This window comes from Pan troglodytes, chromosome 10 (assembly GCF_028858775.2).
Source record: "Pan troglodytes isolate AG18354 chromosome 10, NHGRI_mPanTro3-v2.0_pri, whole genome shotgun sequence".
NCBI lineage: Eukaryota > Metazoa > Chordata > Mammalia > Primates > Hominidae > Pan > Pan troglodytes.
Window position 1 is genome coordinate 105226567 of NC_072408.2, and position 19550 is coordinate 105246116.

A 19550-nucleotide genomic window follows, 5' to 3' on the forward strand; every position below is an offset into this window, starting at 1 on the left:
CCACTGCACTCCAGCCTGGGGGACAGAGCGAGACTCCATCTCAAAAAAAAAAAAAAGTGCAAAAATTAGCCAGGCATGATGGCACATGTCTGTAGTCCCAGCTACTTGGGAGGCTGAGGCAGGAGAATCACTTGAACCCAGGAGGCAGAGGTTGCAGTGAGCCAAGATCGTGCCATTGCACTCTAGCCTGGGCAGCAGAGTGAGACTTGGTCTCAAAAAAAAAAAAATTTGAAGCCTAGCATTCTATTCCAACCAAATGATGAGTCTAACGTGAGGATAGAATACTGACATTCTCACACAAGCAAGGTTCAGCTTGTATCTCCTATGCATTATCTCTTAGGAAGTTACTGAAGGATTAGGCTTTTGCAAAAGGAGAGAGAGAAAGCAAAAAGAGGAAGACAGGGTTTTTAGAAAAGTGACCCACCAAAGAAGAGTGGTGGAGGGAAGTCCAAGGGAGAGAGCTGTGAAGCAGGCCATGGGGGAAACAGCGGGACAGAGGACTAATTATCCGATTGTTTTGATTTGGGGAGAGGGAGGCACAGCTGGCTGCCTACCCACAGCCATTTCCCCCTTTGTACATGCCACTGGATTTTGTTTGGGCAGCAATCTGCCCAGCTCCCATGGATGAACTGAGACTGGCCTAAACCTTACACTAAGACTTAGTTTTAATTTTAAAACACACACATCAGAGCCTAGAAAATTCCTATGCAGAAATGTGAAATCTCCAAGTAATGTTTTTTCTACCACCTTTTGAGAGCCCCTTAACCTCATGCAGCCCCAGAGGGAAGAACACAGCTTCATTTTAGGAGTAAACAAGAATCTAATTTTAGAAATCCTCCAAGATGTTGACCTTTGTATTGGGATCTGTCAGTCTAAGACCCTGGGTCTTGGATGGGTTATTATAAATTAAAATCTAATATGCCTTCCTTCTCTCTGGATCTATAATGCCTCATTCCATCAGCAACGTCCAGCTTAGGTGTGCAGTACAGCCCCATGAAGTAGATTGTTGTGGTTGCCAACAATTCATCTAATAAAGGCATGTGACCAATTCTGGCTTATGAGATATAGGGCAAGACTTCAAGAGGATTCTAAGAAAGAATGTGATCCCTAGTCAAAGAACAACAGAAGGCGAAGGCTCAGTTTTGGCTCCTGCCATCCTCCTTCCTGCTTCCTACTTATGTAGAATAAGAACATGCTCCTTGGAAGTGCAACAGGGGTCTTGGGACCACCAGAAGAGATCTGGCCAACATATTGAGGATGGTGAAAAAAAAAAGACAGGGACAGCCGGGTCTACATCCACCTCTAAATCTACCCCGGAACCACCTACAGCCATGATTCTTATTTTATGAGATGATTCTATGTCTTTGTTTTTTGTTGTTGTTGTTTGGGGGCTTTGGGGGGTTTATTTGTTTTGTTTCTGTTTATGGTTTTGAGACGGAATGTTGCTCTGTGGCCCAGCCTGAAATGCAGTGGCGCAATATCAGCTCACTGCAACCCCCGCCTCCCAGGTTCAAGCGATTCTCCCACCTCAGCCTCCCGAGTAGCTGAGATTACAGGCACGCGCCACCACACCCGGCTAATTTTTTTGTATTTTTAGTAGAAACAGGGTTTCACCATGTTGGCCAGGCTGGTCTCAAACTCCTGACCTCAGGTGATCCACCCGCCTTGGCCTCCCAAAGTTCTGGGATTACAGGCATGAGCCACCGAGCCTGGCCATTTTTGTTATTTAAGCTATTGTTAGTTGTGTGTTTTGTAACTTGAGGCCAAAAGCATCTTAGCTGGTATGAAAAATACCACGGACAGGCTTTGTTATGTGAGAACATCTGTTTAAAAAAAAAAAAAAACTAACAATGGGTACATTGAAATCTGAGCAGATAAAAATGAGACCATCATTTACTCCACGAGGAATGGCCAATGAACTTGTGGAAAGATGTTCAGCCTCACAGGTAAAATAGAAACACAAAATTGAAATCACATTTAGATACCATTTTATGCCCATGATACTGGAAAAAACAAATAATAAAAATCTGACCGTTCCAGAAAAACCCTCAGGCAGCAGGTAGGCAGGGAAGGGAACCTCGGGGCTGTGGCTGTCAGTGGCCCAGGAAGCCAAATTTGCAGAGTTTCCTTTTGATGCCACCTGCCGCTCGGTCTGAGGCTTCCCTCGGCTTCCTCTCCACTTTCCTCGGCTTCCTCTCCACTTTCCTCATCCCTGACTGAGCCCCAGGCAGAAGCTGCGAACTCGAACCGGCTTTGGAAACATACACATGTAACCACATTCTCACCCTTTTGAATTTAATTCCACAGTATAATTAAGCACATATACTGCACACGCACGGCTATAATACCAGCTGTCGCTTCAATTTGAAAGTGTACATTAAACAAATCCAAGTAAGAGGCAACAATCTCTGAGCCTTAGGCCTGGGGGAGGAGCCACTCGGCAGTCCCGCGGAATGAACATTCCGTGTGACACACTGCCACCCAGTGGTCACAATGGAGACTGTCAGAACCAGGAAACTGATCCGCGCTTTGGTTGTCCTTGGACCTGAAGCGCCTTGCAAATGCTCGGAAATATTCTGAACCAAATTGAGTTGAATTAAATGTAATTGTGCCGGGCGTGGTGGCTCACGCTTGTAATACCAACACTTCGGGAGGGCGAGGCGGGCGGATCATCTGAGGTCAGGAGTTCAAGACCAGCCTGGCAACATGGTGAAACCTCGTCTCTACTAAAAATACAAAAAAATTAGCCGGGTGTGATGGCGCACGCCTGTAGTCCCAGCTACTAGGGAGGCTGAGGTGGGAGACTCTCTTGAACCTGGGAGGCGGAGGTTGCAGTGAGCCGAGATCGCACCACCGCACTCCAGCCTTAGCTACAGAGCCAGACTCCATCTCAAAAAAAAAAAAATGTAATTGAGTTGGAGTAAAGTGAAGGGAAATGAATTAGCATAAAATGAACAGGGGTATGTTGGGACAAAGACCAGGGTTTGGTGAACTGTTCCTAAACCCATGCAAGCACTGTATACTTTAGGCCAAAGGGAAGCATCCTCCCTGCATCTTGCACCAAGGAGAGAGTTTTGTCAGAAAAGATCTCAAAAAAGTCAGGTGTCCGTGTATGTTCTGGCTAAATGAAGGTCAGATATCGTCCACCAGGTCTACAGTATAAAGCCAGTTTCTAATACTTTACAAATAAATACTGAATAAACAAATACAGGCCAGGAGCGGTGGCTCATGCCTATAATCCCAGCACTTTGGGAGGCCAAGGCAGGCGGATCACCTGAGGTCAGAAGTTTGAGACCAGCCTGGGCAACATGGTGAAACCGCATCTCTACTAAAAATACAAAAATTAGTCGGGAATGGTGGTGCACGCCTGTAATCCCAGCTGCTCGAGAGGCTGAGGCAGGAGAATCGCTTGAACCCGGGAGGCAGAGTTTGCAGTGAGCCAAGATCATGCCACTGCACTCCAGCCTGAACGACACAGTGAGACTCCATCTCAAAAAGTAAATACAGAAATAAACAAACATGTGCAAACAAAATATGAACTCAAACCTTAATAAACAGGCCGAAATGAAAGGAACAACTCCTCAACTGCCACCATCAGTCTTGGGAGCCCCTTCCTTGGTGTCCAGCTGCACCTAGAACCCTCAACTCCCATTCCAGCTATTTCTGCCTTGTGTCGTGGCGGCAGGTTTAAAGATCTCTCCCCACTTTGGGTTGTGAACTCCTATATTTCTTAGCACCATGCCCATGATATAACAGACAAGAAATGGGAGGGAGGAAGGGAGGAAGGGAGGCAGGCATCCTTACTGCAGCACTGATATATAATTTCAACAGAAACCATTTCTGTCTGTTTTGACACAGGCCTGTGGTCCCCTAAACAGAGCTTCTGCCATTTTCCTGAGGCTTTCTGGCTGTAGGGGTGATCACAGTTACAAGCTCTCCAAGTTCTTATTTGGCTTCAAAGAGATCCCCATTTTTCTTTTGCTTTTTGTTTAATTTGGTCTAGTTTCTTCCTGTTTTCAGGTAGCTTCCAAACATGCTGCATGGTGTAGAGTAAATCTATAATGAGGTGGAAAAATAACACCCAAAGTTCTTGACAATTTACAAACATCTCATTTGGGATTGCTGTGAGACAGGGGCACCGCTTCACAGATGTGGAAACTGAGACCAGAGAAATTAGAGGGCTTGCCCTAAGTCACAAAGTCCACAGCAGCACAGCGACAAAACTGAGGTCTCCTCACTAGCGGAGGACACCTTCATACCTAGCAAACTTCTTGCAGGTTCGGTACAGTAGGGCCCCGTCACTAGTTTTACTCGTAGACAAAGGGTTTCAGCAGAGATGTTGTTCTAAGTCCTAATCTGGGACCTATTTTGAGGCATTTCTTCTTTGTCTTTTCACAAAGTCCACCCCGCAGAAGCCAAAGGCTTGCCTTCAAAGCTGTGAGTGGCCTCCTGCTGAGGGCTCAGCTGTGGGCGTTGTCTGCTGCTCACACCGGGCCTCTCTCTGCTGAGTCATCCTTCCTTCCTTCCCACTTCCCCCCACGGCATCTACACTCAGAGCACTTCAAAGCCATTTGGGGCTTCTCAGATCTTTATGCCTTCGTGGTCCTCTAGAAAACTATTTACCAGAGATAAACTCCCGGGGAGAAATTTTGTTAAATCAGATATGAATCACAAGTAAGGATGGTTTTAAAGGAAATAAAGGCATTCTAGGGAGAAAAGAAGGGCAGGGGAGTCTTTGTTGGGAAGAGTATTTAAATTAAGATTTTCATTTACAGCGCCGATGAGTCTGAAATGAAAGCAATCACCACCATGAGAACAAGCTATAGCTGCATATTAATATTTTTAAATTCCTCTTTTCTTAAAAGGTTCATTACACACACACATTGTGCGTGCACGCGCACACAAACACACACCCTCTGCACCTACATGTCTGCCATGGAAACTCTACTCTTATTTTAGGTGAGTTCAACTCCTCTGTGAAGCTCTCCCTGTTGGCTAAAGTACCCCCTCTCCTGCCCACGTCCCTACCCCTTGCACACCCTGCTTAATCCTTGCCTATATTTTGGTTGCCTCACTAGCCTATATACTTCCTGAGGTCAAAAATGCTGTGAAAGAATAATCATCCCCCTTCAGCATTCAGAGAACAATCAAGATGATTCTAGACAATTACTAAGCCAGTCACAGGCTCACAGCTCTGCCTGAACACTGCACTGGGCCTGATTTATTGGGTTGAAAACCAAATCTCTTATAAATACATCATCCTCTCAGACATATGCTTGCAGCTATTGTCTAGGGAGGGAGAATACCCATCCATGTACCCTTGGAGGATGTTACAAAGACAGGATAAAAGAGTCTTCTTTTAATGAGAGGGGTTCATCTGTCACTGGCTGAGCCTAAAGGATTTAGTTTTTAACTCTTATAAAGTTCTTATCCCCTGTTACCCCAGAGTGTCAGTTTTTAGATTATGAATTTACAAGCTCCTTGAGGGCAGGGAGAGACTCTTCTTTAAACACCTAACAGTGTAGCTGGGCATAGTCACTCATGCCTGTAGTCCCAGCTGCTTGGAAGGCTGAGGCAGGAGAATCGCTTGAACCCAGGAGGCGGAGGCTGCAATGAGCCAAGATCGCACCACTGCACTCCAGCCTGGGTGACAGAGCGAGAACCTGTCTCAAAAAAATAAATAAATAAACTAACAGCAGTTCTTACTCTGTTTCAAGACATAGGGTCTGCTGAGGTTTTAGAGAGCCCCATAAGTCACTCCCTGTCTTCCCCTTCTGAATTCCAAATCAAGTAATAAGTAAGGTACAGGAGTCCTGGTGATAAAATTATAATAGCTATTATTAATAACATTATGTTCTAGGAACCATGAGTACTTAGATATGTTAAGTCATTTAATAGTGTTACCCAAGCTTTACAGGATAGGAAACTGAGGCACATGAAGTTGAATCATTTGCTCAAGGTCGTACACCTAGAAGGTGGCAGAACTGGGATTTGTACCCAGCAGTGGCCCACACTTATAACCACCATGCAATGCCGCCTCTCAAACACCCACCATGCCAATGGAGATAGGGGGAGAGCAAACCTTGGTTCTATAGACAAAGGGGCTTCCTAAAGCATCCCTTGTAAATTGAAATTTACTCCTCCAAAACGTCAGGCCTCCCCTCGCAAGGGCAGAGCCTTCCCCTTATTGGAGAGCAGATGACAATATGCCCTCTCAGGCAGAACTGGCCGCACAATTTTCAAGGACCAGTGCCAAATGAAGACGTGGGGCCCCTTGTTCAAAAGTTGTTAATAATTTCAAAAGGGCAACAGCAGGGCATTAAACCAAGCATGAGGCCCTTCTGAACACAGTGCCCTGTGCAGCCACACAGATCACACACCCATGCAGCTGGAGAGGAGCCAAGCAGGCACTTAGAAGCAAGACCCCTTGACCCAAGCACTCTCACTACCTTCCCTAACCAGAGAAATGGCCCCCTGGGAGGAGTGAGCCAGGTGGCCGAGGGAATGTTCCCATGCTGTATGCTTCTGGGGAGTAAAATAAAAATTCCTTCTCCTCAACAGTAAATAAAGAATGGGGAAGAAAAAAAGAAAACAGAAAAAAAAAAAAAAGAATGGGGAAGAAACGATCCACCATACAGGGACCTATTTTGAGAAGATGGTGAAAATTGTACATATGCACACTACATTTTGCACACAATTTCATGGGTTTCACAAATCCCTTGAGTATATCTCTGCAAATCCTTCTATGCTTAAATGCCTTAAGCATAGAGAGGATGAGATGGCAATACACATACATACACATATATGTATTATATATACACAAATATATATATGCATATGCACATGTAATACACACACACACACACACACACACACATATATATATATACACACACACAAGAGATCCCTCAAGGTCCCTTCCGGCTCTCGGATTCTTTGGCTCTGACCATCACAACTTAATCACCAGCTGATCTTCCTGAAACTTTAATCCCAGCAGAGTTCTATCTAGCTCAGAATGAGTCAGCTCATTTGCTTCAACAGGTAAAGGTCAAACTGCATCCATTATTTGTGCACAGGCATTTCCAGTCTCTGTCACCCATGGCTGTCAATCCAAAGGCTGGATTTACACTGAGTGTGGTCTGGGTTCTCATTAACCTTGAATCGCCTCCTCCTCCACAGAGCTGTGACATTTAAAATCTTATCAGAGTACTCTAAAACAACCATCAGACTGAGCCTTCGGGGGATAAAATAAATGATCCATAAGCCCAGGATGAGAAAGAAATAAAAACAGACCTTAAAGAAGTAAGGTCTCCATCAAACGCATCACTCACAACACATCATTTTGTGTTGGTCTCTGTTTGTGGTCTACCTGGAATTGAATGATATTCATCTAATTTAGCCCTTCAGATGTAATTTTAGTTCTGAATGCCACCTTGAAAACAGTGACTAACCAAAATTTCCAAGTAGGGGGATTGTCAGTTTTAATGGGTTTCAAAAAAAAATGTTATACAAGTTTCAAAGACTGAGGTCTTATTTTTTTTAATGATGATTCATGTAGGCCATCTCAAAAATGGATTGCTTTCCCAATATTTTTATACCACATCAAATATATCTCTGTGCCCAGCCAGGCTGATGGGCAATGTGCATCATTTATACACATTTCACTGGTTGAAAATTTATGGATAACCTACTACATGTCAGATGATGTGACAGGAACTAGGAATGGAAAGATAAATACAAACTGGGTTCTGTCTTACAGGGCTGCCCCGTGCAGTGAAGGGGACAGCCATAGGGGATGAAATGCAGTGATAGCAGCATGTACACAGTACATGCTCTCAAAGCCTAGAAGAGGCACTGATAGAATTTGGGAAGGGACATTTTGATGGGGAGAATGTTCTAGGCCGAGGAAAGAGGATGAGCAGAAACACAGTGGTATAGATGTGAATGCCAGTTCAGGGAACCTTAAATGCACTCTGGTATCGTGTTGGACAGATGGGTCTTGATTCCGCCATTTTGTAACCTCATGACCTTGAGTTGATCAAGTCAAGTCGATCACTTGACTTTTCTGACCCTCAGTTTCCTTGTCTGTAAATTGGAGTCATTACCACTAGTCACTGAATTGCTATGGGGTTCTAATGAAAATGTATATAAAAGTGACTCGTAAGCCTGATGTACTATTCAAATGTCAATCATGCTTGTCTTTTATTTTAAACCTACCATGTCTTGTTGCTCTTCAACATGAAAGTGTGGACTCTCAGAAGGGATTTCATGGACTGCCTGGTCCAAGTCACTCATAAATAACAAAACCAAAGCCCCAAGAGGTGGTTGTCAGTGTCACCATTATCAATAGCAACAGCACCAGCATGACATCATGATTGTGATAGACACCATTTTTGAGTCCTTGCTGCCTCCCAGGCTTTTTGCTTTCATCTCATTTACAACTCCTTGTGACCAATAATTATCTCCATTTTATAGAGGAAGAAACTGAAGCTTGGGGAGGTTAAATAGCATGTCCAGCAACTCAAAGCTAGTAAATGGCAAATTCAGAATTTGAACCCAGGTCGGACCCCTTGACCCAAGCCCTTAATGTTCTGTTACAATGCCTCTTTCTGCTTTTCCTTTACCTCCGTTCTCCTCTCTCTCTCTTACTTTCTTCCTTGACATGCAAGTAGGCCACTTCTAAATACCCATCATTTCCAAGGACAAACTTTTCTGGAAGGAAGTGAGAGGAAGAAACTGGTAGAGAGGCCCCCAGCTGCAAATATCTGAGCCCCACGTCACCTGTCAACAGAAGAACGCCACAGGACACAGGCGAAGTGCTGGCCTCTCCCCAGCATAGGAAGCAGGAACTACACAGTGGGAACTCAGAGCGGATGGCAGACAGAGTTGCCTGTGCAGTAACTTTCCCTAACCCATTAGCCTTAACATATTGTCTCATCCACAGGGAGGAGGCAGGAAAAGGAGGCTCGGCAGCAGTGCTTGCTTTCCTGCTATTTTTAACCCACTCAGCTGGTCCTCCCCTTTCAACAGGCTCTGTTCCTTCTAGGTTATTCACTTCCTCCTAAGGGATTTTGTTTGTTTGTTTGTCCTACTACTTTTTGACTTGTGGAGTGAACTCATTGCTTCCTCTCCTTATTTTAATACATTATAACAGACATTTATTGGGATATTGGGAGAATATTTAAACACCTTTCCTTCTGTGGTTTTCTTTGGAAGGCAAGGGGACATGTGATTGTCACTTCGTTAAAAGCCTTGTGTTCCAGGAACCAAGTTCAGGCACCATTGCATAGTTTTGTAAATAAGAATGGGCCCCCTGGGGACACAACTCAAAGGAGAAAATAAAACTTATAATCTGAAAGGAACTCATCTGTAATGGGTTTGGATGCCAGAGTTTCAAAGGACAACCCATACCTTGAGGAAAACAGCTGCCTGCTTCTGGGGGAGCACTGGAACCCAGTATGGGCTCTGCAGTGGGTCTGCTTCAAGTTTCTATCTTAAGAACCATTCCTAGGTTCTGGCCTCTCAACCCTAAGCCTCAGGACGGCAGTGTTCATCAGTAAGACCCAGAACCTGGCACGGAATAGCTCCCCATAGATATTCACAGAATGAATAAATGAAAACATTGAAGGTCCTAGTAAAATGGTAATTATCTCATGGAAGTGGTACATGAAGGGCAGTCATGCTCCCCACCAAGAATTTGGACTTGCCCTCTGGGAATAAAAAGGAACATCGGTATGTAAGTCATCATAAGCAAGGATAGGCTCTAACCAAACTTATGACCCAAGGAGAGAAGTCTTTTACATTCAACATGCCAATTCCAGTCAAATGACTGGTTCCCTGGAGTGCTGCATAGAGAAGGATTTTTGAGACTTCTTCTGAGTCTAGCAGGAAAGAGAGCTACAATCGATTAGTAATGTCTGCCATGCGCACAAAGGGGGAATGATGGCAAGGATAGCATATAAGTGCATCCCTTTGTTGACACATCCAGAAAACTGTGACTCAGAAGTGGGATTGACTGACCCCAGGAGTATGGAAAAGGGGAGCCACTGAGGCAGATGCCACTGAACCACTGCCCAAGGAGCCCTAGAGCAAGTATTTTTCTGGCAAGGAAGAGCACAAAGCAGAAACCATGTCATTAAGCACAGTACTCACACCCTGGTACTGATTCCAAGTTTACCAAGCAATGTCTTCTGTGCCTTCCCCTGTAGCGTGCCTTTAGGGAAAGAATGTTCTGGGTCAAGACACACCTAAAGTCCAGTGGCCAGTTTGCTTGACATTAATAGTTCTTGATGGAGATTAAGAAGAGTCTTTCTGGTTTCATTGACGACTCTCTGTGGACTTGGTTCATGTGCCCATCCAAGAAAGATGAATCTGCTCTCAGGTACCCTTGGCCAGTCAGGTCTCTGAGACTACAAGGCTGAGGACTAAATCTTGGACTCCGGTAAATTCACCAAAATAAGGTCCCCCTGCCAAGTCTTTTCCTGGGCTTGCAATTGCATTCCCTTCTGCATGCCATGTTCATTTGACAACCACCATATGCTAAGAGGAGTATGGAGTGGAATTAAATCGCCAGTGTATTTTTAGAAACCTGGCTAGCAGGTCAGCTGAGTTCTGAGGTTGGGACACAGGATTAGTCATTTTAATAAGGACAGAAAGGAAGTAAAGTGTCTAAAACCTGGAGATTGGCAGGCCCAGATGGAGCCTGTAAGCTCTTCAAGGGCAGAGACTATGTCTTAGTTATGTATATATCTATTCTCAGTGCACAGCACCACTCTGAGACATGGCAAGTGCTCCATAAATACGTGTTGAGTGAATGAGTTTATTGAATGGGCAGCAGAAGTTTCCAGAAGTGTTGTGGAAGGAGCTGTTTAGGTAAGAGAATGAGCTGAAAGGGCTAACAGGAAATACTAACAATAAACCACAGGCTTTACAATGTTGCCTTGAGCTTACCCACCCAGTTTAGGAAGTTTTCACCTTCAAGGCAGCAATATCACTGTTTATACAATAATCTTGAGCCTTTGCGTATGCTGTTCCCTCTGCTTGGAGTATTCTTGCTACCCTGGCTATGCACATGAATTTGTGCACACGTGCACATGCATGCACATACACGCACACACATTCATATAACTGCTTCTTCAGTTGTCACTTCTTCAGAGACATCTATTCCAATTCCTCTAAGTTCTCCTCCTCCCACTGCCTTGTATCCTCTAGCTCAATCCCTTTTATATGTTCTTCATAACATTTGTCACCATCTGTAATTATCTTAAGTGTTTTTCACTTATTTCCTGTTTGCTTCCTCCCCTAGGGCATAAGTTCCATGATTCAAGGACTGTATTCTCTTATTCACTGTTGTATTTCCAAGCGCTGAGCTTGGTATCTGGTCATAGTAGATACTCAAAATGTATCTATTGAATAAATTATGAATGAACAGTGTTTCTACACTTATTGCCTCACTGGTACAGCACACTAGCCTTTTATGAGTTAGACTTCAGTAAAAGGAGACTGAAGACAGCACTCCAGTTATTTTAATCAGAAAAATTTTAATCCAAAAAATTCATCTTTTTTTATCTTTTTTTTTTTTTTTTTTTGAGATGGAGTCTCGCTCTATCGCCCAGGCTGGTGTGCAGTGGTGCGATCTCGGCTCACTGCAAGCTCAGCCTCCCGGGTTCACACCATTCTCCTGCCTCAGCCTCCTGAGCAGCTGGGACCACAGGCACCTGCCACCACGCCTGGCTAATTTTTTGTATTTTTAGTAGAGACAGGGTTTCACCGTGTTAGCCAGAATGGTCTCAATCTCCTGACCTCGTGATCCGCCTGCCTCGGCCTCCCAAAGTGCTGGGATTAAAGGCGTGAGCCACCGCACCCAGCCCAAAAAAATTAATCTCTTACAAAATTGTTGGAGGGCTAGAAGAATGGGTTCTAAACTGGGCCTCCAGGAATGACCACATAAACAACACTGTTGAACTGGCCCCCACTTTGCCAGAATCAGTTACAAGGGTCCACAGAGAGGCCACTCCTGGAACTATTGAATTCAAGGACATACCACTGAGCTTGCAAAACAAGGATAAGGAAGTCATTGGTGTTGCAGATCCCTCTCAGCACCCTCAGAACTAGGTAGTAAGCACTGGAACATTGCTGCAGGGGGAAAATGCCTCTGTGACTAGGCTCACCAGCCCAGTCAAACCAGCAAAGCAACAAGAAGATGGCTTCCACCTAAAGTCCATCTTTCATATGATGAGTTATTGGAACTAGGAGAAATCTAAATCATGGTTGTAACCCTAGCTGCAAGAGAGTCTTGGAAATGTAATGCCTACCTTTCCAGTTTCTGTTGTTCTGGAAGGCGCCCTATGGAGGTTGGAAAGGATGATGATGAGTTCCGATACCAAACCACCACAAGCCCTGTGAAGTAGGCAGGGAAAACTCCATCATTGCCTGGTGGCGCAGTGGCTCACACCTGTAATCCAAGCACTTTGGGAGGCCAAGATGGGAGGATTGCTTGAGCCCAGGAGTTCAAGACCAGCCTGGGCAACATACAGATACCTTATCTCTACAAAAAAAATAAAAATTTGCTGGGCATGGTAGCTCATGCCTGTAGTCCCAGTGACTCAGGAGACTGAGGTAGGAGGATCTGCTTGAGCCTGGGAAGTCAAGGCTGCAATAAGCCATGATCACGCCACTGCACTCTAGTGTAAACAACAGAGGGAGATGCTCTCTCAAAAAAAAATTGCATCACTGCCACTTTTACAGATGAAAAACCTGAGTCTTCAGAAAATTAAATAATAATCCCTATTGATTGGTTCTCAAAATTATTTGTGGAATGAGTGAGGATGAATTATTTTCCCAGAGTCAAAAAGCAAACTCCTGTTGCCCTTAAAGACCTAAGTGAAAGGGATCTCCTCTGTGATGCCTGACCTAACCACCCAAGCTAAAGTCAATGCTATTGTTTATGCATACACACCTACACACACACACCGTGACTTTGATATGTTCATCATGGTACCTACCACAATGTATTTTAAGGACCAATTTGTGTTTCTGTTTCCCTAAGCAGACAATGAAGTCCTCAAGGGCAAAGATGGCATCTTAGTCTTCTCACCAACCTGGGTATCCACTGTGTGTAGCTCATAGGAGGTCAAATTAATACTTGGTTTATTGACTTAATAAGTGTAGTGCTCTGGGCTCTTGACATTAGGCCAGTGCTCTTTCCACCATGCCACACCGCTTCTACCCAACTTTTTCTGAAATCTACTGGCTTTGTTATTCATTTGCTCATTCATGCAAGAAATATCTATTAAGCACCCATAATGAATCTGTGTTTGACACAGGAGATGTAACAGTGAGTGAAAAGAGACAGTCTCATGGCCCATAAAGACTACAGTCTAGTGGGGGAGATGGATATGAATTAGCTGATCACAAAATAAATGTGTAACTATGGCAATGATGATGACACCATAAAAGGAGGTGCATCCTGGTCTGGGAGCGTGTAATAGGTTTGAACTGTACAAGGACATCAGAAAAGATTTGTATAAAGCAGTGATGATAGCTGACATCTAAATGATAACAGGAGTTATGCAATGCAAAGAGGTCAGAAGGTCAATTCCGTGAGAAAGGAAATGGTCATGCAGAGGCCCTGTGGTAAGAGGAAGGTGAAGAAACAGAAGAACAAGGATGGTATTTTTTCCATGAGAAAGGAAATGGTCATGCAGAGGCCCTGTAGTAGGAGGAAGGTGAAGAAACAGAAGAACGAGGATGGTATTAGGTGGGGCTGGAAAATGAGGAAAGGGTAAGACCCTGCAGAACCTATAGGTCAAATGTAGGATGTCTTTATTCACCTGGGGGAGAGGATGACATGCTTATAGGTGTGCCTTAGAAAACTTCAATGTGTGGCCAGGCATGGTGTCTCACGCTTGTAATCCCAGCACTTTGGGAGGCTGAGGCAGGCAGATCACTTGACGTCAGGAGTTCGAAACCAGCCTGACCAAACCCCGTCTCTACCAATAATACAAAAATAAGCTGGGTGTGGTGACATGTGCCTGTAATGCCAGCTACTCAGGAGGGTGAAGGAGGAGAATCGCTTGAGCCCAGGAGGCGGAAGTTGTAGTATAGATTGTACCACTGCACTCCAGCCTGGGTGACAGAGCGAGACTCTGTCAAGAAAAGAAAAGAAAATTTCAGTGTGGCTGGGCACAGTGGCTCATGCCTATAATCCCAGCACTTTAGGAGGCTGACACAGGAGGATCACTTGAGCCCAGGAATTCGAGACCAGCCTGGGAAACTTAGGTAGACCCTATCTCTAACTACAAGAAAAAAAATTAAAATGTAATTTAAAAAACAAGAAGACTTCAATGTGAAGAATAAAGTATGGCATAGCATGCAATCATTCCGCCTCCCACAGTGCCCCACTTTGAGCCAAGCACAAAACTCTGAGCTGAGCCATCTTCAGCAGCAGCCCCCATCTTCTTGGTCCGTCTTTCCAAGATTGCATCATACGTTGAACATCATGTAAATATATGCTATGCACAAGAAAAACATGCATTTCCAAAGAATACTTTGAAGAGAAACAACTTGCTTATGTCATTCACATACAGAGGCACAGAGAGGTTTATATTGGCTTTTGGCTTTTTAGCATTCAATTTATTTTGCAGAAAGAAATTTAAAAGTCTTTGGGACTGGAGGTTTCCTTTGAACTAACATCAAACTACCAGACCTGCTAAGGAAGGTTCAGCCAGGCTTTGATATGCCTCAGCACACACACAACACTGCTTCTGCTTTGGACATGCAAAGGGAGAAAAAAATAGTACTCTGCATCACGAATCCCTCCTTATTAAAAATAATTAGTAGAGATAGCGCATAAGTCACTTTTAAAGCCCTCCTTTTCTCTAATTATCCTCCTAAATACATACCAAGACCTATTCACCAAAGACTGTCCTGGATATTTTAGAAAATGTCTTTTAACTCTACCCAAAAAAAAGTTTAAGCAAGAAATTCTTTTCCCTCAGGCCAATTGAAATAATAATTAAACTGACTGCTATGGTTTACATGCGTCTCCCAAATTTCATTTGCTGGAAACTTAATCCTCAGATTCATATGTTGATGGAATTTGGAGGAGGGACCTTTCAAAAGTAATTAGGATTAGACATGCTCATCAGGGTAGGACCCCTGTGATGGGACTGCTGGCTTTATAAAAAGAGGAAAAGAGACCTGAGCTGGCACACTCTTGCCCTTCACCATGTGATAACCTCTGCCATGTTATGACACAGCAAGAAGGCTTTCACCAGATGCCAGCACCATGATTTTGGACTTCCCAGCCTCCAGAACTGTGAACTAAATAAAATTTTCTTTAGCATTACCTAATCTGTGGCATTCTGTTATAGTAACAGAAAATGGACCAAGACACTGACTTTTTTCCTTGTTTTTCAATCTCACTCCTTTTCACTATTAAATTTTGGCTGCCATGTTTTAGCTGAGAATTAATCCTCCTCAAAATTAAAATTTTATTAGAAAGCACAGATAAATCCACAACCACCATCAAAGTTTCATGGGATTTTGTGTATTTTTCTGAAGATTCTGCAGAAATTTTGCACAAAACAAGAATGTGTACTTTGTGGGACACATTTTTTAAAACCTATCTAAACCCTGACTTTCTATATACTCTAATAGCAATACCAGTAAGATCATTTTACATTCATGGTCATTCTAACCTGGCTGTTCTCCTTATCAAACATGTGACCTGGATGAGGCACCTCACCCATTTGAGATTTGGTTTGTTTGCCTTTAAAATGAAAATAATAATTAAGCTTCCATTTAAGGACAAGTTCAAAGCAAAAGGTGAATTGGGCCTATGTTTCTGAGTAATGCTGAAAATGCTCTAGTTTTCCAGAACCTTGGTACCTTGGCCATACTCTCTCCTTAGCACACCCCCACTCCTGCTCCACTTAAAAACAAGTCATGCTTTTTGTTGTTTTTTGATGCTTATTCCCCTCTGCCTGAAATTCCCCAACTTCTCTATCTCAAGTTGATCACTCCTTACTCTGTTTCATGACAGCTTATCTCATCATATTATATTATATTTATTTATGTCACTAGTTCTCCTAAATAGATAGTTTGTTCCTTGGGGTGGCAAGAAGGTCTTATTCATCCCTGTATCCTTAGCCCCTAGCAAATTTCCTGGCATAAAATATGCATTGACTGAATAAATGAATGTATGACAATGCATAAAAAGTCTAGTAGAAACATGCCAATTATGGGGAGACTAAAAATTCTAATAGTATATATCAAGGAATCACTATGTTTATTAACTATTGGTTTTGTATCCATTCAAATATCATGAGCAATTTTAATTAATGGTAGAATGTGCAAAGATGAGAACTTCTTTTAACCAGATTCATTCTATGTAAAGTCACCCTCTGCCTCTTATTCTTCACTTCTCTTACTTCCATCACAGGAATAATCACAATTTATAACAATTTCCTCTTATTGTTGCTATTTTTCTCCTCTAGAAGTTCTTGATTTTGTCTGTCTTGATCATGGCTGAGGCACAGTCCCAGTACGCTGTAGGTGTCCAAAAAATATTTGTTCAGGGCCAGGCACAGTGGCTCACACCTGTAATCCCAGCATTTTGGGAGGCAGAGGTGGGTGAATTGCTTGAGCTCAGGAGTTCGAGACCAGCCTAGGCAACACAGTGAAATTACATCTCTGAAAAAACACAAAAATTAGCTGGGTATGGTGGTGTGTGCCTGCAGTCCCAGCTAGTCAGGAAGCTGAGATGGGAGGATTGCTTGAGCCCAGGAGGCGTAGGTTGCAGTGAGCCGAGATCATACCACTGCACTCCAGCCTGGGTGATAGATCCCAACTCTATCTAAAAAATAAAAATAAAAAAATAAAAAAAATTATTCAGGAAATGAGTGAAACCACCAAGTATGGAAGCAAATCTCTTATAGACTCTCTCCATGCCATCAACTACTTGTATTAAATTCCCAAGATGATTAAGGGAAGTCAGAATTTCAGCCTTTTGGGGGAAGCTAAAGAGGCACAATAAATAGCACTCTCTTCTCCTTTCTGAACAAATTGAGTAGTAAAGCAATGGGGCTGTAGTTAGAGGATCAAAATTTTACCTTTAATCAAGCTGAAATCAAAAAACTTGGTAAGTGGCCCCATCATACTCAATCTCAGAATTGTATAAACTCGACCTCAAATCTCAGCAGTCTCTCTCTGTTTGAGGGTAGAGGAGCTAATTTTTTCCTTAAAAATTATGGAGTAGGAGAGCAGAGGAGAACACAGGTTTCCTGGACAGCTCATCCCAAGAACAAGGGCAGCAAGATGTGGGTCCCAAATGCACAGTTCGTGAGTCCATGCTCGCTGATCAGAGGCAGCACTTCACCTCCCACAGACAGAGGGAGGGAGGAAACCAAGAGACCAGTAAACTAGTGAGGCTCCCAGTCTCTCCAGTGGAATAAAACATCAAGACTGGAGTTTCCCTTCTCCCACCCCCACCTTGCCTTGACTTCAGATACACCTATTTTCAGATGCTGTCTGTAGAGAGCCTGAATTTGGCCACGTGCATTAAGCCCACCAGGCCAATATTAATGATTACAGGAGAAAACATCACTCTCATGTCAACAAAATAAACAGAGGTTCAGGCAGCCTAAATAATTTAGCCTTTTTTCATCAGTATTGGAATGCACAATACTATTGGCCAGTAATATAACTATGAAAAAAAATAAAAACCCTAGGAAATAATGCTTTCTATCACTTTCATTGATCTATCTTCGGTTGTGTGGCTTTCTCTAAAGCTTCCCAGCCAGCTTGCTCCCTGATTTGGCCCAAATCACTCCCAAGCCACTGAGCTTCTGGTGAAGGTAGTAGGAACCTTGCCTTGGTCAGCAGAGGCCACACAGAATAGCCCTTTCTTAAATATTCAAGATCCTCTGTCTGAAGTTGTTCTTTTCCTGGATGGTCAAAGATCCTGAGGAATTCTCTGACAGCAGTTCTCTCTGGCTGGCAAAGCAAGATAGAGGAAGACAGGAGAAGTGCAAGGAAGACACCCTTAACATTCTTCAAAAATACTTCTTCAAGATGCCATAAGGAGAGGCATTTTCCCCAGATCTTCCAGCCTACAAGGAGGGTGCAGAGCTTCTATGGAGGGGTTAAAAATAATTTTATCACTTGGATAAAACAGAGAGAAAAATCCAAATGTAAATGTTTGAAGATGTGGTCTTTTCAGGTGCCTTCCTTTTGAACTCGAAGGAGAAAAAGTAAAGGGGGAGAAAGGCCCTTAAAACCACTATGTAGTTTTGCTTTTTTTTTTCTACTTTGCTTTTCCCTTGTGTAGAACAAACTCTTAGGTTACATCCCAGCCTAGAATAAATCTTCTGGGCTGAATGATAAATCAGGGATTGTAATGGAAATCACTATTGACCTTTAAAAGGGCACTGTCTTTATATTTTCACACTGTGCTGTTTGAAATGTCGACTCAGAATCAGGAAAATAATATACCATCGATTTCTCTCCATACCTCTTATAACAGAGCTTGAAATTGACCTAGAATGCATTGGTATGGGTTTTCTCATTACGGTTGTCAACATCATCGGAAATGGTGATTAATGATTCAGTCTTGGGAACAGTGTTGTTAGACCTTGTAATTACTGTGTGAATCGTGTCCAAGCAGCAACTAGCTTACCCTATTTATACCACCCCCCAGAAGTGGGTGTATTTTAACCTTCATGTGGTAAAACTTCATGGTTCTCGATTAAAAGCCTCTACTAGATGGGAATATCATTTCCTCACGTTGTTTATCTTGGTTACCGTCTTCTCCTTGTCCATTACTCCTTTTTTTATTTCTCTTTCCATTTCTCAATGTGCCACGTTTCTCTGCTAATTCAGTATAGTTTTTCATTCTTCTTTTTTTTTTTTTTTTTTTTTGAGACGGAATCTCGCTCTGTCACCCAGGCTGGAGTGCAGTGGCGCGATCTCAGCTCACTGCAAGCTCCGCCTCCCGGGTTCACGCCATTCTCCTGCCTCAGCCTCCCGAGTAGCTGGGACTACAGGCGCCCGCCACCACACCCGGCTATTTTTTTGTATTTTTAGTAGAGACGGGGTTTCACCGTGTTAGCCAGGACGGTCTCTATCTCCTGACCTCGTGATCCGCCTGCCTCAGCCTCCCAAAGTGCTGGGATTACAGGCGTGAGCCACCGCACCCAGCCTCTTCTTTTTCTTTCTAATTTACCTATTTTCCTTCCAATTTCAAAATCTCTTTCCCTCTAATTTATCTTTTTTGTATTTTATCCTTTTTCTGTCTGATTTATATATTCCATCTCTCGTTCACTCCAGAAGGACCTTTTAAAGCCATCCAGATTCTCTTAGCCTTGCCTCTTCTGACTGACAATATGGAAGGTCTTTTCCTTTCTGGCCTTTATCCTCACATGTGCTGGCCCATGCAGGATGGCCAAGCCACTCACTGCCATCCTTCCACCAGCTCTCCTTTGGATCTTGTGAGGAAAGCATAGTGAAGTACCATTGAGAGGTGTCCACAGACTTTCAATTAAACTTGG

The 19550-nt window shown here is 43.4% G+C and overlaps 1 protein-coding gene across 5 annotated transcripts in view; it reads right to left on the reverse strand.

Annotated features, from left to right (window-relative positions):
* The window catches only part of LOC104001655 (putative uncharacterized protein encoded by LINC00596), a 169737-nt gene that overhangs the window by 61257 nt on the left and 88930 nt on the right, over positions 1-19550 (reverse strand). The window contains exon 5 of one of the 5 annotated variants that reach the window (XM_063786986.1): positions 14617-16858. The exons of the other annotated variants lie outside the window; for them this stretch is intronic. Within the exon in view, the coding sequence (XP_063643056.1) occupies positions 16855-16858 (4 nt within the window). The 3' untranslated portion in view covers positions 14617-16854. Of the gene's footprint in view, positions 1-14616; positions 16859-19550 lie in introns of those variants that run through there. 5 annotated transcript variants of the gene reach the window in all.